The sequence below is a fragment of the Topomyia yanbarensis genome, chromosome 2, assembly GCF_030247195.1.
Source record: "Topomyia yanbarensis strain Yona2022 chromosome 2, ASM3024719v1, whole genome shotgun sequence".
Classification (NCBI taxonomy): Eukaryota; Metazoa; Arthropoda; class Insecta; order Diptera; family Culicidae; genus Topomyia; species Topomyia yanbarensis.
This window is the reverse complement of record NC_080671.1, coordinates 340665808-340692296: the sequence shown is the minus strand read 5'-3', so window position 1 is coordinate 340692296 and position 26489 is coordinate 340665808. Positions and strand designations below refer to the sequence as shown.

The 26489-nt window shown below is 41.8% G+C and overlaps 1 protein-coding gene across 2 annotated transcripts; it reads left to right on the top strand.

The window, feature by feature from the left end:
- Positions 1-7747: 7747 nt before the first annotated feature.
- On the top strand, positions 7748-12378 carry LOC131684071 (Golgi apparatus protein 1-like). 2 transcript variants are annotated; one of them, XM_058966608.1, is made up of 6 exons: positions 7748-8295; positions 8393-9518; positions 9600-10449; positions 10642-11389; positions 11448-11554; positions 11621-12378. In XM_058966608.1, the coding sequence occupies exons 1-6, from the start codon at positions 7989-7991 to the stop codon at positions 11786-11788; spliced, it is 3306 nt and encodes a 1101-aa protein (XP_058822591.1). In that variant the 5' UTR covers positions 7748-7988; the 3' UTR covers positions 11789-12378. The 2 variants fall into 2 exon arrangements, with proteins under 2 accessions (XP_058822591.1, XP_058822590.1); XM_058966607.1 differs by having other exon boundaries at positions 9600-10464.
- Positions 12379-26489: the final 14111 nt, after the last annotated feature.

The window sequence follows — 26489 nt, the reverse complement described above, 5'->3', positions numbered from 1 at the left end:
AACGGGCACTGGTGCTGATTTACCCGCGCATCGTTAACAGTTGCGGTATTTAACACAAATTTTCCTTGTTACCGCTCGATTTCAGCAGACTGCGAAGCCAGCCATAGGGCAATGGAGGAAATATGTACCGTAGAGATTTTTTATGCTATTAAAGCTAGTGCTTCGCGGAAGTCTCCCGGCAGTGATGGCTTACCGAAAGAGTTTTATCTGAAAACTTTTGATATAATACCAAAGATGCCAGGTACTTTTTTCAAATGTCTCAATGTCTGCTATAATAATAATAATAAAGTCTGGGAAGAACAAAAAATGTCAGGAAAGCTAGTGTAACCAAAACCCTTTATATTCAAAAATCTGTAAATATCTGCAACCAAACTAAAAAATCTGCAAATATCTGCAACCAAACTAAAAAATCTGCAAATATCTGCGTCATCGAAAAAATCTGCAGCTTAAATTAAAAATCTGCGAATTTGCAGACTTGTCTGCAAATCTGACATCTCTGTATAATACATAGGCATTTCAAGCTAATTTTAAAAGGGAGCTTCCCGCCGAAGTTTCTATACGGAGTTGTTTCACTAACTAAAAAGAATAACAATGACAAAACCATCAAAGCCTATAGACCTATCACACTTCTAAATTGTGTCTATAAGCTTTTGTCGCGGATTCTGAAAACACGAATGGAAAAAAATATCGAAAAAACATTACACGAAAGTCAGAAATGCTCTAAGTATAGACGAACCATGTTCGAGGCAGTGCACGCTATCCAGACAGCATTGCAGAGATAAAATGTAAACGAAAGCAGGGAAAGTTCATATCTTTTGACTTGGACAACGCTTTTGATAGGTTCAACCAAAGCATCTTCTTCGAAACCATGAGGATCATGTGCTTCAACAATATCATGATGAGAAAAAAATCATGCATTTATCTCGTTCTAGAATACCGATCAATGAAAATCTATCACCCGAATTTCCAATCGAACAATCTATTTGCTAAGGTGATCCACTCAGTGTGCCCGTTTTCGTAATATATCTGTACCTTCTGCTTGACAAACTCACTGCGATTTGCAACAACCCGCTAGTGTTGGTAGTAGCCTATGCATGATGACATCTCCATAATCATCAATGATGAAAACAAGTTAGCAGCAGTTAGACAAGCATTCTGTGAGTTTGAGAGCTGCACGGGAGCTGTTTTCAACACGACTAAATCAACAGCAATTAATGTAGGTAGAATTGATCCCAATGCACAGCGACTAGCAACATATATCGCAATTAATGATTCAGTAAGGATATTAGGAGTTTCTTTTACATCTCCCTCAAACGAACAATAGATGCAAATTGGAACGCTATCGTAAGGAAAATATCTTATTTAATGTGGATGATCAAACCGCGGATTCTACACACAGAAAAAAAATATTGATAAAAATAAGAGTGTTCCGCTCTTAGCAAAAAACAACCAACGCCAACTATTAGGTTGCAAGTAAAACTTTAAAATAAATCAAGAATAATAATCAAAGTAAAAGTTTTCTTTTTAAGCAAAGAAAGAATAGTACTCAAAACAAGGGTTTTTATTTTTAAACTATGAGTATGCGTTGGTTGTTTTTTGCTAAGAGTGAAAAATTCTTATCTTTACCAACATTTTTTTTCTGTGTGTATCGTTTCGCCAAAAAGTAGTCTCGTTGAATACCATGATCACACCAATTCTATGTATTCCTAATGCAATTGCAATTAGAACCGTTTATCTGGGGAAGAAATCTTACAAGAGTAGCAATGGAACTGCACGTGCCACACCGAGCTGGGGTACGCAACACAACTGCGCTATGAAAAAACCACAGCCACTTTTTCAAAAGCACCATTTAGCTAAGCCGATGGTTTTTCCAGCAGGTATTATGCATGAATTGAATCGTGATGATCTAATAAATCGACTGATATTCTTCTTTTAGAGTTTTAAAAAGGTTTAAATGGATAATCCGGTGGCAAATCTGAACACAAATTTTCCTACGCACACTTCCAAGCATTCAATTCTAACACATGCTTAAAAAAGGTAACTTGAACCTTAATTTTCATAGTTTTTTTTATTCCTGAACTAAGAAACAACAAGAGCAGAAGATAGGGGAAATGCACTAACATGGTAGATAGGGGAAATGCACTAACATGTTTATAAATTTTGTAAATTTTACCTTAGATGCTAATAGCACGCTCACAGTGGCTGCTCCTGATTTTTATATAGATTGTAACTGCCCATAATATATTTTTAAAATCACGAATAACTGTAAACTGATGTTCTGAATAAACGTTAATTTTCAATGTTATAGTAGTTTAAAAGTGCGACAGCATAATTCGGAAAGCATAATTTCTGCCTCCAACAATATACAAAAAAATCTAAAAAGACATTAATTTTAATACGATTCTTACGAACATAAAACATCATAGGAACATTTGGAAACATCTATAATGGCTCGAAGACCGAGCCATTACAGATGTTTCCACCTTTCTTTCAATCGTTCTGTCTGCCATTTGTCGCTCGCTTATTCCGAAAAAAACACATTCCTGAAAGCATCTGACATGTTCGCACAGTTTCACGCTGATGGAAATTTGTATAAGAAGGAGAGAAATAGCAGACAAAAGTAAGGTTGAACCAAATACAAATATGTATTTGGCTGAACTGAGTAAGCTTCGAAAGGCGGCCATCTTTAAAGGCGAAAAAACAGTTGGAAAATCTCTATGAAAATCAATCAGTAGGATTCTAACTATGTTCCCAATATGTTGATTGATTTTCTAGAGAATTGTGTATGGGTTAGCGAGAAAACTGCTCTTTTTCGTTTTCGTGGATGACTACTTTTTTGGGCTTTCTCAGTTGAACTGTTAACTAGCGTTTTTTGTAACAATGCCGTTGCCAGGCATTCGCTACTGACTATATGAACATCCCAACAAACAATTTTAAATGGATATTGGCTTAAACAGTACTTGTTTAGCTTATTCTCTCGGATCAATGGCTTATTCAGCTTTGTTTGTTGGGATAATTTCCACAATATATTCTCATATTCAGAGCATTCGTAATTATTTTTTGACTTTGACCAAACTGGCGCAGACGGATCCAAAGTGAAAAATGGGTAGGTAATGTCAGAGACATAACCGAAGTGAAGTAGAATACACTTAGGCTGTTAATTCGAATGCTGCAATTTTTGCTATCTTCTGCATTAAAAGCTAGCTATTTCGATATTTGTTATGATATATTGTGCCCCGCTGTTGTGGTGCATTTTACCCCTGCACAGGTGCGTTTTGCCTTGCCCATTTTGCCAAGAGCAATTTAAAATGATTTTGAAAAATTGAATATTTTTCATGTCCCTGAATATTTTGCAAAGCGATTGTGATTTCAGAGTAAAATGTTGGCTAAATGATATCATTAATTAAATTCTCCCAATTGATGGTCTATAGCTAAGTTACACCGAGACAAAATGACTATTGAATTCCATAAGAATCGCTTATGATTTTGCGCCACAAGTATCCCATATGAAAATCATAAGTTTGACTTATGACTCGGAGGAGAAAATGGCCATCGAGTCACTTAGGGTTTTCATAAGTAATGCTAATGAAATTTTTAAGCCGTTCTTGTACCTTTCATAGGAATGTGCTTATAGAAATCATCAAATTAGTTCGAGAAAATATTAATTCAGCATCACGTTTATTTCATTTTATGGCATATCTTTATTATTTAATTGAATTAATTTTACATGAATAAAAAGTGCTTAACCTAAATTTGATGTTTGGATGCGTGTGTGATGTACCTCATTATAGTTCCAAAAAGCTGTAAAATGAATGGAAATGAAATCTTGAAAGTTGGTGTCAATTCCATACTTTTTTTGTGAAAGTCATGTTAAATATGGAACAATGAGAAAGAAAAGAATATTTACTTACATTTCATTGCCACAAAATTGCAAAGAAACCTCAGTTTCAATGCACTTTTAAATTTGTAATTTGTAATTTATTTATCAGCAGAACGAAAACTTGTCAGTTACATAAACTTTGTATCAAGTCAAGGAAAAATGCCTGTTTCTCTAATTTCACAGATTTCGTATGGTGAAATTATGACATTTGCACAATAATACGGTTATGAACATCATTACATGCGCCTATTAATTCCATAGGACGAACTTATGAAATTCATAAGCGCTCAATGGAATCAAAATTGTGCACCTTCATAAGTTGCGACTTATGAAATTCTTAAGTAGGTTTGCCTCAGTGTATGATTATATTTTCGTAGGGGTGTATTTTACCCCATCTACCTCTACATACGCTTGCATTACATTCACATAAATCACACGCGACGCGTTTGTGCAAATGGAATCTTGATTATATCTTGAAATTTTCAAACGTGCACCCGAGACACATACATGGCTAAATTCAAATGTTGGGTTTGTTCCATAGTTTCGAGTGGGTAATTACCAACTCGATTATTTTCAAGTTGATAGTACTACCTTTACTATTCACATTACCCACCGGCCCTGATAATTGAATATTAATATTAATTAGTCAAAAGGGCGAAATTGTTTTTTTGTAAATAAACTTGATTCGCTCACTAGTCTGGTGCAGAGTGGAATATCATGTAAAATATGCGTTTATGTAAATTTTTACCCTTCGTAGAAGTAATTTCACTTGCTTTCTGCTTTGAAATTATAGTAATTTAAGAGAAACCATCAAAATAAAAGTTTGTTTACAAATCTTATTCGCCCTTTTGCAAATTTAGTATGGTTCATTACACATATGTATAGTGGGATCGAAATTCATTCGTCTTGCTGAATATTTTTAGAAATAGGCCACTTTAAAGAATGGTATGTACAAATAAAGTATATTAAGGGCCAAATCGGATAACGAATAGTTTTTGGACTTACTGTAAATACTCTGCAGTTAAGAGCCAGCAGAAGGGCATTTGCGTGTGAAATGTCAGAGTTAAGGCGAATGCCCTATACATAATATGTTCAAACCTTCACCAAGCAGGTTTCTTAGCGTGGAGTTTTCGCAATAACCCTGCAATTGCCACGTATGATTATAACCAACAACGAATGTAGTGCCAGGCAGCGATGCCACATGTTTTTATGAAATTTCTGTAGAAGAATAATTAAAATGTCTGTAAATGTCTCCAGATGGTTGTGTAAATCCTAGTTACACTAGAATATTAATTTAAAAATAAAAAAAAAATCACTCGTAGTCGAATACAGTTATTCTAGTACAATTTTGCTAAACACTATTACTCTTTTAAAAGTCTGTAGATTTCTAACTACGTCTGTAGGAGGCTATCAAGTCTGTAAATTTCCGACATGTCTGTAAATCTGGTATCGCTAGTGCCAGGACATTACTTTTAATGGAACATTTCAATAATTGAACTGCGAAATAAGTAAAATCATTTATGTGAACGTAAAATAAACTGGTCTTAATGTGGATGTACAAATCCCGTCATACATGCAGCAGTTATACAATTAAACTGTGTTTATAGCAGCATATACATAGATATGTAAAAAATTGTCCCAGTTTGCCCCGAGTATCGAAGCAACGGTAGAAGCATATTATATCAGTATCCAATAAGCCAACATCATCTCCTTTACACAACACAACCAATGCTATTAAAATCGTCATCGTCAATAGTACTACTGCTTACCAAAAGAAAATTAATCAAATGATGAATTTATCTGAGCCCGCCACGCATAATTTAAAGAGCAAAAGAGCGGGGTCTTTCGCACCCAACCACCCCTTCGCACGCGCACACTTGCAATCCGCGTATTGAACTCCGAAAAAGAGCGTTTTGCTTTTTCTGCGATGTGTGCAGATCATTGTATGCACGTCACGCCTGTGCATCATTGGATGGAATGATGCCTGGTGACAGTCATTGAATATATGCCGACCGGAGCTTGAGCTGACACAAAACGTAGCAGCTACTACTTTTTATACCTGGCGAAGTTCATTGGATAAAAAAGAGGCAGTCCTAGCAACGCTCGCTGCTTGGTTGAATTGTACGGACCAATCAGCGCAAATAATTACCACCTTTACAAAATACATTATTTTCGTTATCTATAATAGACGTACATTTTACGGGATCAAATACAATATACGTGCACATATTTCCGATCAGAGAGTGCAAAAATATAGCGATTGCGATCAGTACAACGGAAGTTAGTCGCATTTGAACACTGGGAAAATATCTCAGCAGAAATTTTTGAAATGGGACGCCCATATTGAAAAGTTAGAAGTATTCTACTTCAAAAAAATCATAATGAAAAAAGGTTAATTTCAAGTTTATGCTAATTAATAAGAAAAACTCTTGACAGTTTCCCACAAAGATATAGTTTTGAAACAGATTCATAAAAAACATAGACAAATTCATTTTTTTCGAGGTAGACGTCTCATATTCAATTCGTCTAGGGGTCCAAAACCGGTTGGTTCCCTTATAGGCCTATATTAGACTGGTTCAATTTTTGACTTTAAGCTCCACCAGGCTCTACTGATTCCTTTTATAGCCCCTAGTAATTGTGCAAGTTTTGGTACCGATCGGTTGTGTCTACGGACCCTCCAAAAAATTCAAAGTTTATATGGAAGTTTGTATGGAAAATAGGTTAACATTGAAAATAAATTCTTAAAAAATCACCTCATCAATCAATTAATCAGAACACTATATATTTCTAAAGGTATTCTTCTACTGAACACATTCGGGTAACATTGCAAGTCTATGAAAATTCGTTGAAAAAAGTTATTAACTAAAGAAGCAGTATGACTTCAAAACAAGTGGATTTTATTAGTAACCATAGCAACCCTGTTTGAATAGCTGTATCTGCCATACGCGAGCGGTGGGTGGGAAGTCTAGTTTACACTGGTATAACGATGTAGCTATTCAAACAGGGTTGCTATGGTTACTAATAAAATCCACTTGTTTTGAACTCTTCTTTAGTCAATAACTTTTCTCAACGAATTTTCATTAAGTTGCAATGTTCCCCGAATGTGTTCAGTAGAAAAATACCTTTAGAAATATATAGTGATCTGATTAATTGATTGATGAAGCGATTTTTTAAGAATTTATTTTCAATGTTAACCGATTTTCCATGCAAACTTCCATATAAACTTTGAAATTTTTGGAGGGTCCGTAGACACAACCGATCGGTACAAAAATTTGCACAATTACTAAGGGCTATAAAAGGAATCAGTAGAGCCTAGTGGAGCTAAAAGCCAAAAATTGAACCAGTCTACTATATATACTTGGCTTCTCACGTTTCGCTTAACTCTCGACAAACATATGATTACGGCCTAAAAGCCAACTGTCAAAATCCACTTTGAATGGAAATTCCGGATAAACCGTTACAGGTCAATCACAGATATTGGTAGTAAACGAAAGATAAAAGTTTTCTCTTTCATAAACTGTGGTGAATTGTGTTCGACTAGTAACGGTTTGTCTGGAATTTCCATTCAAAGTGGATTTTGACAGTTGGCTTTTAGGCCGTAATCATATGTTCGTCGAGAACTGATGCTCTCTATAAACTTCTTCGGAACAGTTCAGTTCGGAGTGCATTTTGAAGACATTCGTTTTATTTAACTCTAAGTTGACCAGCGATGAATTAGAGTGTTGCGCTAGTTTGTTTTGTTCTTAATTTCTCATGTTCCTTCCACACACACAGATGCACATAAACAGTTGAGTTACTCATCGCAGGCGATTCGCAGCAGGGTGCCGAAGCCGGACGTCGCTGTCAAAATTCATTCATCCCCATCTTCATTCTTTTATCATCTTCGCGCATCGGCTCTGACACGTACCACTTTGTTTTTCGCATCAAATAAAAACTTGTTTTACCGTAATTTTTATTGGATTTCATGCACAAAGTGCATCTAACCGCTATGTTCCGCTAGTAGGAGACCTGTTGCCGGTGAAATTCAGAAGATTGTTTGCGGGGCAAGAGTGATTTGGAAAGTTTTGTTTTCGCAACGCCCATAGCATCGAAAAGAAAGACCATCGAAATGGAAACATTTGGCATTGTACTGCTAGTGTTGGTTGCGGCAGCTAGGACTACTGCTGCGGCGGAAATTAACTCCGGTGGGCCACAAAATGGGCCTCTCAAATTACTGGATAAGGAAGGCTGCTCTCAGCTAAGGGCGCTGTGTCCGAATGTGCCAAACGAAGCGGAGGATCTCAAAGCGCTGGAATGCGTCCAAAGTCTGTCCCAGGAGCAGGTGGACGCACTGACCGATGACTGTCAGCATCTGATTTGGAGTCATACGTTGTCCTTGATGGACGACCGGAATATTCAGCGGTTGGTGCAGAAGGGTAAATATAAATATTTGCTTTTGTGCTATTTGCAGGTTTTTATTTACCTGCCATCGAGCTGATTTCAGTGATGCCATCTTTTTTCTCTTCCTTGTAGGATGTCCAAAGCATTATGAAAAGTTTCCCTGCACCGTCAAGTCCGATCCGGGTCAGTTTCTGGCCTGCGTAATCGACAACCGGGATTCTATTAAGGGTGATGGATGTCGCCAATACATCCAGCGGCTGGAATATGTAGCCTTTTCCGACTATCGGCTGATTCGACACTTTCTGAAAGATTGTACCAGGGACATTGAATCGCTGGGCTGCGGAAGAATCAGCAACGATGATAACAAAGTTTCACAGGGCGAAACCATATCGTGTTTGCAGAATCGTTTGGACCGTTTGAATGGAGACTGCAAGCGGGGAGTTTTGCACCTGTCCGAGATTCAAGCCGATGATGTAAAGCTGGATAGGCAGCTTTTTCTTTCGTGTGCAGTTGATGCCATTCGGTTCTGCCCGTCGACTCCGCAAGGAACTCAGCTAGTGTTAAGATGCTTGATGAAGAATCGAAACGACGTCCGAATGACGGATCATTGTCAGAAGCAGTTGCTGCGGAGGGAACGTCTTATTGCTCACGACTACAAAATGAGTAAAGGTTTAACGCGGGCGTGTAAAGATGATATTAAACTGCATCGGTGTCGTCGGGGAGTATCGGACGATAAAGATGTACGCTTGGCGCAAATTCTGCTCTGTTTGGAAGCCGTTCAGAAGAATAACACGAAACTAGCACAGGATTGTGTGTCGGAGATTAACGACCACCGACGAATGCTGATGGAAGATTATAAACTTTCGCCGGAGATTTTGACCGGCTGCGCTGACGATATCGACAAGTTCTGCAGTAATTTGGATGCTGGGGGCAAAACGATTCACTGTTTGATGGATCATGCTAGACCGAAGAAGAAGAAGGAACGCCGCGTAACGGAGATTTGCCAGCGTGCTCTGGAAACACTGGTGAAAGTGGCCGATGTTGGAGAGGACTGGCGAGTTGATCCCGTGTTGCGGAAGGCTTGTAAGCCCGTAGTCGACGTTGCATGTGTCGATACAGAGGGAGGGGATGCCCGAGTTATGTCCTGCTTGATGGAGAAGCTTGGGACGAATTTTATGACCGCGGAATGCGAATCAGCTTTGCTGCAGATTGAGTACTTTGTTGCGAGGGATTTTAAGTTGGATCCTCAACTGTACAGGTACTGTATCGGAGTGGGATGTCCGGAAATGAAATTGTATTTAATGTAGTATTTGACTGATCAAATCGTTTCTTTTCCCAGAAATTGCAAAGACGACGCTATTCGATTCTGCCGGGCAAAGAAAACCTGGGCTGATGTGGATACCGCCCAAATGGATCCGGAGCGAGGTCCTCTAATTTTACCCTGTCTGCACCGGTACGCCTATCACCCTGAGAAGGATATGCAACTGAAACAGGAATGCTTCCAGGAAGTGAAACGTGTCATGCGACAGCGTGCTCGTTCGGTCGATCTGATCCCTGAGGTCGAGGACGAATGCATTGACGATTTGGCTTACTTTTGTTCGGATAAAACCGGCAAAGGTGAGGAGATGCTCTGTTTGCAGGAAAATTTGGAAAAATTGCAGCAAAAGTGCAAGGATGCCGTTAGTACCTACACCGAAGAGGAGGCAGCTCATATTGAGTTAAATCCAGTGATTATGGCCGTTTGCGGTGATGCCATGCAGAAGCATTGTTCGGAAATTTTGAAAACCGGAAAAGATGAAGGCGATGTAATGGAATGTCTTATTTCGTACAAAAACGATCCGGATCTGCGAAACGATGTCAAGTGTCGGTCGGCGATTGAGCACTTTCAAATCATCACACTCAAAAACTACCACTTTACGTACAAATTTAAGGAAGCCTGTCGTCCGTATGTCACTCGATTCTGTCCACAGAGCAACACCAAGTACGACGTAGTCGCTTGTCTCAGCGAAGTGATGCGAAACGATACCATCAAGGGGGCAAAGCATTCCATTCCGAAGGAATGCCGGCAACAGGTACGGGCTCAGCTCTACCAGCAGCGGGAGAATATCGATTTTGATCCGAAGCTGAAGGCTGCCTGCCGGGAGGAAATCAACACCTACTGTTTCAACATTCCGCACGGATCCGGCCAGGTGAATAATAACAATGCAAGTGTGGTTTGTCTTAACTTTTTCCCGTTTACTATTCGTTTTCTTATTGTTGTTGGTTCCGAGGATATTTTGAACGGTATCTAAGTCTAGGTTTCAGCGAAACATTTCAAAATACACCCGGATTAGTGTTGATGCTGTTTAATTAATTGCTACAATTCTATCCGCTTACAACAGGTCTTGGAATGTCTGCAGACGCATCACGGAAAGCTTGGGGAGCAATGTCAGCACATGCTGTTCTCGATCAAAAAATCCGAGCTCAGCGACAGTACCACCGATTACATGCTACTGAATACGTGCAAGGAAATGATTCACCAGTACTGTCGGGATGGGGAACCGGCGGCAATCTTGAATTGTCTGAAGATCCACAAGGACGAGAATCTGTTCGACGCGAAATGTCATCTGGTGGTGGTGAATCGAATGATCGAGCAGAACATGGACTACCGGTTCAATCCGACGTTGCAGAATGCTTGCGCGAGGGATATTGCTGATCACTGTACGGACATTGTGGCCAGTGCGAAAGCGAACGAGGAACTGAACGGAAAAGTGATCGGGTGCTTGAAGAACAAGTTCCGTGAAGGGAAGTTACATACGGATTGTGAGAAGCAGATGACGGAGGTTTTGCACGAGCAGGCGTTGAACTACAAGTTGAATCCGTTGCTGCAGAGTGTATGCCGGGACGAAATTCAGGTGTTGTGTAGCTTGTCGGTCGAGTCGGGAGCCGTGGAGGATTATGGTAAGGTGGAGGAATGTTTAAAACAAGCCTTCCTTGATAAAAAGCTGGTTAATCGCGCCTGCAAAGTAGAGGTAGCCGAATTGATACAAGAGGGTAAGGCTGATATATATGCCGATCCGATGCTGCAGCGTGTGTGTGCGGTGGATTTGCTCAAATATTGCTCCAACGTGCAGAGCGGAAACGGAAGACGTAAGTTTACTACAATCAACATCTTTGATTGTCACTCAAATTGTAACATTTATTTCAGTTCTAAAATGCTTAGAGGTAATCCTGCAAGACGAATCAAAAGCACTGGATGATGAATGTAAAACCACGTTAGTAAAACGGATGGAAATGTTTCGTAATGCGGCTGTGGTAAGTAGCTCACTCATCTCGTCAGATCGGTATAAGAGCACAACTAAATATCTGATTGTTCCTTAGGTGATTCCGCAGGCTGAAAGTTTCAGTCAGCTGTACACACAGGTGATACGCTCACCATCGAAGCACTATTTCATGCTGGTGTTGCTCAGTTTTGTAGGCTTCATCTTCATCTTTGGATTGCTGTGCGGGCGTGTTACGCGACGGACGATTGCCATGAAGAACAAGTAGTCACGAAGGTGCCGATCGTTCCGGCCTAGAAACACACCAAAACTGGTCGCTTATTTGTAAGTTAGAGTACTTTGGCTTTCGATAACTTTCTTTAGCTAAACTGAACGGAACGAATGCTGCTGAGTGTAATTGATCCTTCCAACCCCCTCAACACCCGCCAGTCGTTATACGTGTCCGTGTTATGTGATTATAGTTAAGGATATTTTTTATCAAACATCTTCGGGCAGCTCGACGACCAGTGATAACTATTACTTCAAAGGCATTTTGCAGCAACTAACTATCCCTTTATCAACTGCTGCTTAATTTGATGCGATACATATTTTACCAATGTGTTTTTGAAATATTGCTCCTGAATTTTGTAATATACTTTTTTCAAATAGTTAGAAACTTGTGCTGTATACCACTCTACTAGCGATTAAACAATATCAATCAGAAACACAATAAAACTTTATTTAGAGTGTTGACCGAGAATAAACTACTAACGAATGTAAAACAAAAATATAACATCATAGAAGACATTTTATACGTAGTTTTTAACTTATCATTGTAAGGATCACAATTAGAATGAAATAAAAGAAAGTTACATAAAACGATCTTTCATTTATTGATATTTAAAGTAGATACATAAGATTAAAATTGTCACTAGTGGTCTACCGGTAGCGCCTTGCATGCGACAGGTAAGTTATTTTCATGACCGGTCCCTCATTTAGATTCTATGCCATGTCACGAGACCAAACATAAATGCTTGGAATTTAACCAGTCTGAGACATGTTTGATTTTCAGCAGAGCGTGAATGTACGGGTGATGCCCCGACGACCCGCGACTGGTGGTGTCTCGTCGTGGTCTACTCAGTCTAGTCCTCGGCTGTGAATCTAGCTTACGTTGACGGAGAGTTCCCCGGCGAAAGAAGTTCTCCCGATACTGATTCTTCTTCGGTTTTCCATATATTTCTATTGGGTCAACCGGTAGGGTGCCGTGGTCGGTCCGGTGATTTCGGATGGACCGTGTTGGCCGGACAGCCCATATTCGGTGCTTTGTCGCAGTCTACTAGACCAGTCCTCGGCGGTGTATCTAGCCTACTCCTGCGGAGTGTACCCTGGCGGTGATTGTTCTCCCGAAACCGTTGCTCGCTGTTCATTAAGTCATTTTCGCTGTAAGGCGATCATGATCTGCATCACGACTCTGTTGACCGCGTTCCACTTGTTTACGTCGATTGTCATTCTGTAGGCTACTTTATCCGGGTTGATGTCCGGTCCTCCCATTTTAAGTAGCTCCCTGCACCGGTGTCACCTCGACGTTCGCACACTCCGGGCACAATGGTGACGTTGCGTGTTCCAACCGATGAAGATACTTCCTGAAGCAGCTGTGGCCCGAGAGGAGTTGTGCAGGGCCGACGAAATACTTTTTTCCCGAGTGGGTAGTACGATTCGGAGTGATTTCTACTGGTAATGACGAAAGTTCAGACATGGTGTATGTAAGTGAAAGTGAAAATTTCCGGATAATACCTGGTGGCTCTTTGGAAATACCCTTTGTTAACGGGCTGTGTGACGGACGGCTCAGCGAAAATGTGTTTGTTGATTACTGATACTACAAATGTTCCACAGCTAAGTACTAGTTACTCTACTGTGTTAAATTTCATAGTATTTATTTTCTGTTTTCTCTGATAAGACCTCCTTTGTGTGGGTACTGAAGCCAGCATGATAGTGCTGACTAATGGGAAGGTATCTCCGACAACAGACAGCCCCTCTGGCTCAATGGAGGTCAATTTGAATATTTCCATATTAAATTTGCAAAAGGGCGAATAAGATTTGTAAACAAACTTTTATTTTGATGGTTTCTCTTAATTTATTATAATTTTGAAGCAGAAAACAATTGAAATTACTTCTACGAAGGGTAAAAATTTACATTTACGCATATTTTTCATGAAATTCCACTCTGCAGCAGACTAATGAGCGAAACAAGTTTGTTTACAAAAAACACTTTCGCCCTTTTGACGAATTAATATTGATTTATCCGGTGGCAAAATATTACCGATAAATCTCCTTTTCGATATAAATTATAGTCCTCTAATATAACAAGCCCCTGGAAGGTCTACTTCCGAATCAAATATAATCCATTTAACATCATCGATATATCGCGTAAACTAACTAAACAACATTCGGCCGTGTACGAAGAAGTATCTTGTCTACGTATCCGCCTGGGAAGTAGAGATTTTCAATCAGTCTCGTGACGAGCCTTTCGCCGGATCTGCTCTTCCAAACTTTGTTCTTTTGAAGGGGGCTCATCTCGAGGGGCAAGCACTAGCTGGTTTGAGTGCGTCGTATTGAAAATACCAGCGTATTTTGAATATAATTAAAGTAAATAATGAAAGCATTTAAAAATTCTGCTGTTGTACTTAATAAGGTACTTAATGTAATTAATATCGAGGTGTACGTACTTAAAATATTTAAAGTACATGTTGATGGTAATTAAAATATTTTGCGTATTCAAAGTACGAAGGTGCTGTACTTAAAATCGTTTCAGTAATTCAAGTACAATGAATTTGACACGTACTTTTGAAATCTTTGCGGTACTTAATGTACTTTATGGTACTTAAAGTAACTAATTTTGTAAGACTTTTGGCACTGCGTCGTATTGAAGATTTAGTGCTTGCCCCTCGGCTCATCTACCTTTTTGCCTTTTTGTGCTTCTGGGCATGCCGTCATTGCGAACAATTGGGCCATACAGCTACCTAATGTAGAAACGTAGAAACCACGACTAATTTCTACACTTCCTTGTCCACTAAAGAGCGATAGTCTGGCAATCCCATTGAGAAAACATGTCTTAATGTGATTATAAATTTCCGAAAAAAGAAAATTATTGTCTCTCCCGAACTACCTCGTAAAGGCTTGAGCGTGCCCTTTGATGGGTGCTATTACAAAACCGAAGTAAGTGGCTCCTCGTCTCGGAAACTAACAGGAATTTCCTCATGGGACATCAAAAACCCCAAGTGTCCTATATTTCACTCCCACGATTTTCCTAGGTTTAACACGAAGTATTTGGTTAACTTCCGACGCAGATTCAAGTTCCGATTTTTTCCGAATATATTCAACATTTGAAACGCAAATGAAAAACTTAATGAATGCTGAAAACGCGGTTATTGGCACCGGTTTGTCGTCGGATTAACGAGAAAAATAATGTTTCATCTGGTGGCTAGGTTCTACTCAACCGTTGAGCGGAATACACAGAACCAAGAATCCCTTTTCGGCGACACCAGCATTCCATATAGATCTACGCTCAAACAATTGATGTTTCGCGATGAAATGATAATACTTTATTTAAACGAAATGATCACACAAATTTATCTGACAGCAAAGATGCTCGCGCTAAGCTTTGTTGTCTGCATATCACTGTATCGTTCGTTAGATGAAGCCAGCTATGCTTCTATGCTAATTATTTATTTATTTATTTATTGATATATGACAGTAGTGGTGAGGGTGATCATAAAAGAGGCTGCGCTGCATGCATTCTCCCCACAAAATGAATGGTTTTATATTTACAAATTAAGGTTCAAATAACTTTCGGTGAGCGTCTGCACGAATTGAACGCTTGATAGTATGCGTTGGAAAAAATGCGTTCAACTTTGTCACCAATTTATCCATATAAAGCATTTATTAAACGCTAAAAGAAGAATATCAGTCGATTTATTAGATTATCACGATTCAAATCATGCAAAATAGTTGGTGGAAAAACAATTGACCGGGTGGAATGGTGCTTTTGAAAAAGTGGCGGTGATTTTTCGTCGCACCACCACATTGTCCCGGGGCACGCAACACAACTGCGTAGTGAAAAAACCAAAGCCAATTTAACAAAAGCACCATCCCGCCTGGTCAATTTTTTTTTCCACCAACTATTTTGCATGATTTGAATCGTGATAATCTAATAAATCGACTGAAATTCTTCTTTTAGCGTTTAATAAATGCTTTATATGGATAAATCGGTGACAAAGTTGAACGCATTTTTTCCAACGCATACTACCAAGCGTTCAATTCTAACACATGCTCAAAAAAGGTAACTTGAGCCTTAATAACCATGTCTACATCGTTACAGTTCCAAGGATGCTCTTCATTCGACGGAGCATGGAAAGCACTCCTTGTATTTTCGGGGGAATGCATGGGAGTTCCTTAGTTCTTTATCTGAAAAATCATATCAGATTACCTTAGTTTTAATTTTGCATTGCTCCATGCCGGGTAATGAGAAGGCGGACACTTAGATTAGAATGGCAATGAGAAAATGCGAACAGTTAGGCTTTTAGAAGGTGATATTCATGAAAGATCGCGTAGCTTCAACGAGAGGACGCTCGAAAATTGGCAAATTTCGTAGAACAAAGGAAGTTTAAGAATTCCAAATGCACAAACAAGCCTTGGTTCAAGGGGATAGATGAGGCACGTGACTTCAATCGGATGATATCTCGGGTCATGTCCAATCATTATGCGTTGGATGAGCTTCTCTGGTGTAGTGGGATCGTGGAGAGCGGTCTCTGCGCTTATGGTGACGATTATCGCAACATTAAACATGTTGTTTGGTCGTGCGCCTAGCACCCTAGCGCCACGTTAAAGAATCCCTTTGGCCTCGTTCCTCCATTCCGAGATGTGAGTGGGTATTTCCCCCTTCTGTCATTTTCGAGTGGGTAGTACTACCCATACTACCCACGGTATCCGCCGGCCCTGGAGTGGCGTTCGGTGGAAGGTTAACTTTCCGTGCTTTCAATTGACTCACGTAGATGAATTTGGGATGAGCCGGTAGGTCCACCTTCCTTTCTCCGTATTGTCCTATTCCTGCTGCCACGTCGATGGCGACAATTTCAAAGTACATAATTATGTACGGGTAGCGTAAAAGGAAAAACAAATTGATGAATAAGTATGAGTGCATCGGGTGCGACCGGTGCTTGTTTTTTCTGCAAGGCTGTTTATTTGTCGCCTTAGCATAATAATGACCTAGTGAGAATGTTGCTATAACAAGTGGTGTGACCCAGAATGGTTTAACTGGAATGCGCCCATCTGGTTATGCAAGTTGGATTTGAATACGATCGTTCGAGTAATTTACGATCAGTGGGAAAATATGAGTGTGGCCTAATTTCAAGTGGCCTGACTAAAGGATATGTTTGATTTGGGTTTTATGACCTGTGATCTGAGAAGGATTCACATTGATGCATGTAGGGATTGGATTTTATGACTTGTGGGAATATTTTGTGAAGTTATAAAGTATGTCTGTTACAGTGGGAATAGGCTGGTTTCCATCGTCAGCCGTAATGACGTAATAGTCTCCTCCGCTGCCTTGGCATCCGTTTATTCATTGCCGTCAAAGTGTATAAAGCAGTTTTGCTTCCACCTCTCGTCCATCCATCAGAATGTTTCCATCCTTATCCCTACACATTTCGGTTCGCGGCACGAAGCTTTAGCGGGATGCGTTGAGCTTCTGACAAATTTTCGGGTTTCTTGAGAGCGGTACAACTGTTCCATTTCCTCACACTCTGCTTCTTCCAGACGGCGTTTTTTTCTTCTGGAATAGGCGGGTCCGTTGTTTCCGCCTCAGTCGGCATCGTTCTACGTTCAGCCGCGTTCCATACTGCAGCATCAATACCCACGCTGCATCCTTATCTTTTAGAATCTCTCTACACTCCTCGTCAAACCAGTCGTTTCGTTGATTTCGTTCCACATACCCGACGACGCTTTCAGCTGTGTTGTTTATGGCTGCTTTGATAATGTTCCAGCAGTCCTCAAGAGGTGCCTCATCGAGCGCGCCCTCATTCGGCAACGCTGCCTCCAGATTCTGTGCGTATATTTCAGCGACTTCTGGTTGGTTCAGTCGCCCAAGATCATTCCGAGGCGGGCGTCGGTATCGTACATTGTCCATTGTAATGCCGCTAAAACTAGAACCACGTAGAATACGGCGTCCGGCTTACTGATTAAATGAGTAGCTCACGCTACTTGTCTCAGAAGCAGAAAGAGGGGTCAGAGAGCAAGATCGGAGAGTGAGAGGAGCGGGATGCCGCTTTAAAAAGGGAGATCAAGCCTAGCAAACCAGATTGTCATAAGGAGCTGTGCTGACAAGTAGACGCCAATCCCTGGGGAATGCGTACCGAGTCGTGATAGCGAAGATGAGGGCCCGTAGATGCCGGCTGAGATGTGCCGGGATAAGCTAAAAATAATAGTTGAGGGTTTCTTCCCGAAGCACGATCCAACTACCTGATCACCGACACCGTACGGCTAAGAAGAAAGAGCAAACACAGACTAGTGGCAATATCGATTGCTACAATTATCGATGGCGACGTGGCAGCAGGAATAGGACAATACGGAGAAAGGAAGGTGGACCTACCGGCTCATCCCAAATTCATCTACGTGAGTCAATTGAAAGCACGGAAAGTTAACCTTCCACCGAACACCACTCCAGGGCCGGCGGATACCGTGGGTAGTATGGGTAGTAGGGTGGGACAAAAAATAGATTCCAGCTCCGAGCAACTTTTTAGGTACCATTTGGGTCCTAGAACAACTGTGCAAATTCTTAGCTCGATCGGTGAAACTATATTTTTGCGCCCACTGTTTAAAGATTACATGGGATTTTATATGGGAAAATTAACTTTTACAAAATAATTCCTCCAGGAGTCGCCCATTACTTCCTAAAAATAAATCGTTATGTGGCTTGTATAGGAAATTTAACAAAGAAAAAAAGTCTCGAAAACCACGAAACGATCTGATGCTTGAGAAAAAAGTTATTAAGCAGAAACTGATTGATGGTCTGAGGATTGCTAAAATATTCATTTTTTCTAGCACCACTGCTGTTGGTTGTCCAATTATACTCAATTTTGTTTTAATCCTCTCTTAACGTATCTAAATCGCTTATCTATATTATTTGGCCACTTCGCAAGGTTTGGATGGATAAATTGAGGCTTATTTTGTACATAATAAGAGAAAGTTGAACATTTTGTATATAATAAAACCGTCAGAAGCAGTGATGCTATGAAAAGTGAAATTTTCATCAATCTTCAGGGCATCAATCGGTTTTTGCTTAATAACTTTTTTCACAAGCATCAGATCGTTTTGCAGTCTTCTAGACTTTGTTTCCTTGACAAATTTCCTATAAAAATCAGACATCTGTTTATTTTTAGGAGATAACGGGTGACTCTTGGGAGAATTAATTTTCAAAAGACAATTTTCCCATACGAAATCCCATGTAAACTTTAAACCGTGGGCGCAAAAATATAGTTTCACCGATCGAGCTAAAAATTTGCAGAGTTGTTTTGGGAGCTAAATGGGACTCAAAAAGTTACTCGGAGCCAAATTTCATTTTTTTCATATAACCATGTCCCACTCTAATGGGTAGTACTACCCACGCCATCAGATTCTCATTATCTTCCTCACGTTTCTGATGGTTCTTCAATTGTAGCAATCGATATTCTCCGCCAGTGTGATGCAGATGGGGATCATTCAGGCGAGAACGCATACTGCCTCCGACGATATTGTTCTGTAGGCGCTCGCAACTCGTACAGCCACCAGCCGGAACGTCCTGTTCAGCTTTTCGCGGTTCCGCTTGATTTTCAGCGCCGCATCCCAGGCAAGAACTCCCGCCGACGTTTGGTATGATCCTCGCTATTGCGTTCGTTGCCTTCGCCGACTTTTCGCAGACGTAGCTGACGTGGTTATTGAAGCTCAACCGTTCGTCGATTATCACTCGCAATTGGTTCAGTGCACGCTTTGATGCAATCACGTACCCTCCGACGGTGATCTGCATTTGCTGAACCGCTTTGCAGTTACTGTTGGTCAGCATATCCACACCCGTCTTGTGGTTAGCTACCTGTAACTTGATCCCGTTCATCCAGTTCTCAATAGCGTCTACTGTCGCCGTCACCGACACCTTCACTTCATCTAGTGTCTCACCCATCACTGCTAGTGACACGTCGTCCGCGAAACCCACGATTTCCTGGGCAGCCGCAGTGTCAAGACCCGTCGTAAAACTCGTTCCAAAGAGTTGGACCGAGAAGGCAGCCCCGAGGAACGTCCGCTGCGACTCGCATTAACTTCTGCCTTTCGTTCATCTCGTATAGCAGCACTCTATTCTGGAAGCAGCTCTTCACGATCCGGCATCGTCATTCTGTGCAGCGCTGCGGCGATGGCTTCCCAGCTGGCACTGTTGAACGGATTCTTCACATCTATCGTAACTACAGCACAGTATCGATATCCTTCTCTAGGTTCTGTTTAGGCACCTTCTCAGCACTCTCGAGCATTTTCCGAATTACCTCCCAACTGCATCTTGGTCAGGCCGCGGTCACCCTCCGTTCGTTTCGTCAGCCTATTAAGGATAATTCTTTCCAGCAATTTTCCTAGTGTGTCGAACAGACAAATAGGCCTATACTAGGCTGTATCGCCCGTTGAATTTCCTGGCTTTGGTGGCACCGACACCAGCTTCTGTACCTTCCACATTCCGGGGAAATTGCCTTCATCTAGCCACTTCAGCAGCACCACCCTGAACATGTCCGAATATGCAAGAATAGCAACTTTAAGCGTCACGTTTGGTATTGGTTTGGGTTTTGTTTGATTTTAGTCGCATCGACGCTGCTTTGATCTCGTCGTTAGTCACTTGCCACTAGTCTGTGTTTGCTCTTTCTTCTTAGCCGTACGGTGTCGGTGATCAGGTAGTTGGATCGTGCTTCGGGAAGAAACCCTCAACGATTATTTTTAGCTTATCCCGGCACATCTCAGCCGGCATCTACGGGCCCTCATCTTCGCTATCACGACTCGGTACGCATTCCCCAGGGATTGGCGTCTACTTGTCAGCACAGCTCCTTATGGCAATCTGGTTTGCTAGGCTTGATCTCCCTTTTTAAAGCGGCATCCCGCTCCTCTCACTCTCCGATCTTGCTCTCTGACCCCTCTTTCTGCTTCTGAGACAAGTAGCGTGAGCTACTCATTTAATCAGTAAGCCGGACGCCGTATTCTACGTGGTTCTAGTTTTAGCGGCATTACAATGTACAATGTACGATACCGACGCCCGCCTCGGAATGATCTTGGGCGACTGAACCAACCAGAAGTCGCTGAAATATACGCACAGAATCTGGAGGCAGCGTTGCCGAATGAGGGCGCGCTCGATGAGGCACCTCTTGAGGACTGCTGGAACATTATCAAAGCAGCCATAAACAACACAGCTGAAAGCGTCGTCGGGTATGTGGAACGAAATCAACGAAACGACTGGTTTGACGAGGAGTGTAGAGAGATTCTAAAAAATAAGGATGCAGCGTGGGTATTGATGCTGCAGTATGGAACGCGGCTGAACGTAGAACGATACCGACTGAGGCGGAAACAACGAACCCGCCTATTCCAGAAGAAAAAACGCCGTCTGGAAGAAGCAGAGTGTGAGGAAATGGAACAGTTTTTTTTATTCATTTCGTTTATTTGATAGGCACAAATGCGTTAGCTTGGCGGTGCCAAATGCTTATGTTTTTACATTTTGGATATCTTAAAACTAGGAGGTTACAATGCTGAAATATTTTTTTTTTTACAAAGGAAAAAAAAGTTTACAGCTATCTTAAGACTAGAAATAAGATTCAATAAACAAGAGAGGGCCAAAAGATTTTTTTATGAAAAAATTTAAAACAAAGGATTCACTTTGATATACAAGAGGGGGAGTAATAGTATTTTACGAAATATTTTACGGTTATCTTAAAACTAACAATATAGTTTAGTACACAAAAAGGGGGGAACAAATATTTATGAGAAACTTCACAGAAATCTTAAAACTAGGGATTCAATTCTATTTACAAGATGGAGGACAAGAGTTTCAATAAAGAGTAAAAATTATAGCTATCTTAAAACTAGGAATACAGAATACTAATTTGAATTTTTTAACTATAACTTATGCTTGGTCAAGATATTCAGAGGGTGGCTTATTTCCGCATCAGTGTAGCAGCAGTTGTATCAAGGACAGGGGAGAGACAGGGAAAGAAGAGCAAAACTTGCAATTTTCGCTCGAACGGGTGGAGGGGGGGGGGGAAGGGGGGATCAGCGAAACAAATTTGCGTCTCAGTCTAGTAAGTCGTCGAGTACCGGATTGGCGGATGGTATTCTTCGGACCCGCGGGGAATCCTTCAAAAGTCATCGGACCTCGAGTCGCTCTCGCTTCAGTTTCCTTCTATGCAGGCGTAGTGGTAAGGGCGACGGCGGTTACATAGTGGCACTCTGGAGCTGATCGGTTCCACAAGGAAGGAGGAAACTCTAAAAACGAGAAATAAAAGAGAGGGGCTAAATTGGGATATTTATCGTTTTTATGAAAGTATAAATAAGGGACATATAGGGGAAATCACGAGTTGCCAGCATATCTCGGACTGGTACATTGGGTGGTCTACCTCGGGCCCGAAGGGATTCCTTTAACTGAGACCTGGTGTCACAATACCCGGCGCATACCCAGACAACGTGTTCGATGTCGTGATAGCCCTCGTCACAAGCGCACAGACTACTCTCCGCAAGCCCAATACGCCGCAAATGCGCATCCATGGTGTAGTGATTGGACATAAGTCGGGACATTACGCGAATAAAATCCCGACCCACATCCATCCCCCCGAACCAAGGCTTCGTTGATACCTTTGGGATAATCGAATGTAGCCATCGTCCAAGTTCCCCATTGCTCCACGAGGTTTGCCAACTGTTGAGCGTCCTCTGACGACAAATACTAAAAAATTCGTTGAAGCAGATTGGTCTTTCGTATATGTCACCATTTAATGCGCCCACCTTTGCTAATGAGTCGGCCTTTTCATTGCCCGGGATAGAACAATGAGAGGGGACCCAAACAAAGGTAATCTGATAAGATTTTTCAGATAACGTACACAAGGACTCCTGTATCATCCCCAGAAAATACGGGAGTTGCTTTTTTGGCTTCACCGCACGAAGAGCCTCGATAGAGCTGAGGCTGTCCGAAACGATGAAGTAGTGATCTGTGGGCAGAGTGTCGATGATCTCAAGGGTGTACTGAATTGCAGCTAACTCTGCGACGTAAACTGAAGCGGGATCATTGAGCTTGAATGAAGCGGTGATAGTATTGTTGAATATACCGAAGCCAGTGGACCCATCGAGATTTGATCCGTCAGTGTAAAAGATTTTGTCGGAGTCGACTTCTCGGAATTTATTATAAAATATATTGGGGATCACCTGCGGGCGTATATGGTCCGGGATTCCACGAATCTCTTCCTTCATGGATGTGTCGAAGAATACAGTAGAATCAGAAGTATTTAGGAAACGGACACGGTTGGGATTGTACGAAGAAGGATTGATGCTCTGTGCCATGTAGTCGAAGTACAAGGACATAAAACGGGTTTGAGAATTAAGCTCGACGAGCCTCTTGAAATTTTGAATTACCAACGGGTTCAGAATGTCGCATCGGATGAGCAATCGATATGAGAGTTCCCAAAATCGATTTTTTAGCGGAAGAACACCCGCCAGCACTTCGAGACTCATCGTATGGGTCGAGTGCATACAACCCAAGGCAATGCGCAAGCAACGATACTGGATTCTCTCCAGTTTGATGAAGTGTATGTTCGCAGCGGAGCGAAAACAGAAACACCCGTACTCCATCACCGACAATATCGTTGTTTGGTACAACCTGATCAAGTCTCCTGGGTGAGCACCCCACCATGTTCCAGTTATTGTTCGGAGAAAATTGATCCTTTGTTGGCATTTCAGTTTCAGATACCTAATGTGACATCCCCAGGTACCTTTAGAGTCGAACCAGACCCCGAGATATTTAAATGTGAAAACCTGGTTGATCGTTGCACCCATTAATAAAAGCTGGAGTTGCGCCGGCTCACGCTTCCTAGAAAAAACAACCAACTCAGTTTTCTCCGTGGAGAACTCAATACCCAGCTGAAGAGCCCAAGCAGACAAATTGTCCAAGGTATTTTGTAATGGTCCTTGCAAGTCGGCAGCTTTGGGCCCTGTAACAGAGACCGCCCCGTCGTCTGCAAGTTGCCTTAGCGTGCATGAATTGGCAAGACAATCGTCAATGTCATTCACGTAAAAATTGTAGAGCAGGGGACTTAGACATGAGCCCTGGGGAAGACCCATGTAGCTAAATCGCGATGTTATTAAATCGCCATGCGAAAAGTGCATGTGCTTTTCAGACAACAGGTTTAGCAAAAAGTTATTTAAAATTGGTGAAAGACCATGCTGGTGCAGCTTCTCTGACAGAATGTTGATAGAACCTGAGTCAAAAGCCCCCTTAATATCCAAGAAGACTGATGCCATCTGCTCTTTGTTAGCATAGGCCATTTGGATTTCTGTAGAAAGCAACGCAAGGCAATCGTTCGTCCCTTTGCCATTGCGGAAGCCAAATTGTGTATCTGACAGTAAGCCATTTGCTTCAATCCAATTGTCGAGGCGAAACAAGATCATTTTCTCGAACAACTTCCGAATACAGGACAGCATTGCAATCGGCCGATACGAGTTGTGTTCGGAGGCTGGTTTTCCTGGTTTTTGGATGGCGATGACCTTCACTTGCCTCCATTCATAAGGGACAATGTTACCCTCAAGAAACTTGTTAAATAAATTCAACAAGCGCCTTTTTGCAGTGTCAGGCAGATTCTTCAGCTAGTTGAATTTGATTCTGTCTAACCCTGGGGCGTTATTGTTGCACGATAAGAGAGCAAGTGAGAACTCCACCATCGAAAACGGTGTTTCGTTCGCGGTATCGTGAGGAGACGCGGCGCGGCACGTTTTCTGTACCGGGACAGAGTCCGGACAGATCTTCTTGGCGAAAGCGAATATCCAACGGTTTGAATATTCCACGTTCTCGTTGGTACTATTACGGTTACGCATACGTCGAGCCGTACCCCAAAGAGTGCTCATCGCTGTTTCTCTCGTTAACCCGTCGACGAACCGGCGCCAATAACTGCGTTTTTTGGCTTTCATTAGACTCTTCATTCGCCTTTTTAACGACGCGTACTGTTGATAGCTAGCGGGTAACCCGTCTTCCCGGAAGGCCTTATATGCAGTGGACTTTTCCGCGTACAGCTCTGAGCACTCTTTACCCCACCACAGGGTGGGAGACCGTCCATGGGTATTCGCGCTGGGTACTGGTTTAGTCTGAGCTTGATTCGCACTGTCGAGAATCAAGCCAGCCAAAAACCTGTACTCTTCCTCCGGAGGAAGTTCTTGAGTGGATTCGATTTTAACGGATATCGCGGTCGCGTAACTCTTCCAATCAATGTTCCGTGTGAGGTCATACGAGACATTGATTGTTTCCGATGGTCTTGAACCGTTAGCAATTGAAATCACGATAGGCAAATGATCGCTACCGTGGGGATCAGGGATCACCTTCCACATGCAATCTAACTGTAGCGATGTCGAGCAAAGCGACAAATCCAACGCGCTTGCTCGTGCTGGTGGTGTAGGAATCCGCGTCATTTCTCCCGTGTTTAAGATGGTCATGTTGAAATTATCGCAAAGATCTTGGATTAATGTTGATCTATTATCATCATGAAGACAGCCCCATACCGTACCGTGCGAGTTAAAGTCTCCCAGAACTAGCCGCGGTGCCGGTAAGGATTCCGTGATATTACAAAGCGTTCGGTGCCCTACCGAGGCTCTAGGAGGAATGTAGATGGAAGCAATGCAAAGGTCTTTACCTTTAATTAAAACTTGACAAGCGACAATTTCAATGCCTGGTGTCGAAGGGAGGTTAATTCGGTTGAAAGAATAGCACTTTTTGATCCCCAAAAGTACTCCTCCATAGGGGTTTTCTCGATCCAGACGAATTATATTAAAGTCGTGGAAGTTGAGATTTATATCGGAAATTAACCAAGTTTCACATAATGCGAAAGCATCACATTTTAAACTATTTAGTAAAAATTTAAAGGAATCGATTTTCGGGAGGATACTTCTGCTGTTCCACTGTAGAACAGTGATCGAATCGGTGACCTCGTTCGATGACTTAGCCATCGAAGGATACGATCGCTGCAAGGAGGGGCCATTTAGTAGTCAACTGCTTCAAAAATGTTTGCACTATAGGGAGAAAACGTATCAGAAGGCTTTTAAGAGGATCAGTAACATTGAAAGCTGTGAAAATTAAGTCCACTATGTCAGAAAATTTCATTAGTCCGCTACTGGACTGAGTATCTGTTTGAAAAAAGGGGACACTTGGGGTTTTTGATGTCCCTGGAAGTGGTGGGTACTCCTTGTTAGAATTAATATTTCCAAGTCCTGGAGCAAATTGCTTCGGCTTTTGTGCATCACTTCCGTTGGATTTATTGATTGTAGTTGGCGCACTCTGAGTGGACGACACCTTGGCACCCTTACGAGGCAATGTAGGGGAGGCTGGATTTCTCCTCTTCCTGGATTCCCCTGGGTTAACCAAAGATGTTCCCTCTCGTGGGTCGTCAGATTCTTGCTCAACGTTAGCCAAACCAGCATAGGGATTTTCGGACAGGACAGATGGCGAAGCATTCTTTAGCATTTCTGCATAAGAACGCCTTGAGCGTTCCTTAAGGGAGCGCTTAATTTTATCCCCCCGCTGCTTGTACGCAGGACATGATTTAAGAGCATGTGAAGGGCCACCGCAGCAAATACACTTTTCAGTTTCTTTGTCGCAAGAGTCATCCTCATGCTCTCCTTCGCATTTGCCGCATCGTTTCTTATTTCCACAATATGTGGCTGTGTGGCCCAACTGCTTGCAATTGCTG

Excerpts from the sequence above, each read along its gene's own strand:
- LOC131684071 (XM_058966607.1), top strand. The coding sequence starts at position 7,989 with ATGGAAACATTTGGCATTGTACTGCTAGTGTTGGTTGCGGCAGCTAGG. Across the intron at positions 8,296-8,392 it reads TCAGCGGTTGGTGCAGAAGG|GATGTCCAAAGCATTATGAA; the intron begins GTAAATATAAAT and ends TCTTCCTTGTAG. Across the intron at positions 9,519-9,599 it reads TTGGATCCTCAACTGTACAG|AAATTGCAAAGACGACGCTA; the intron begins GTACTGTATCGG and ends TTCTTTTCCCAG.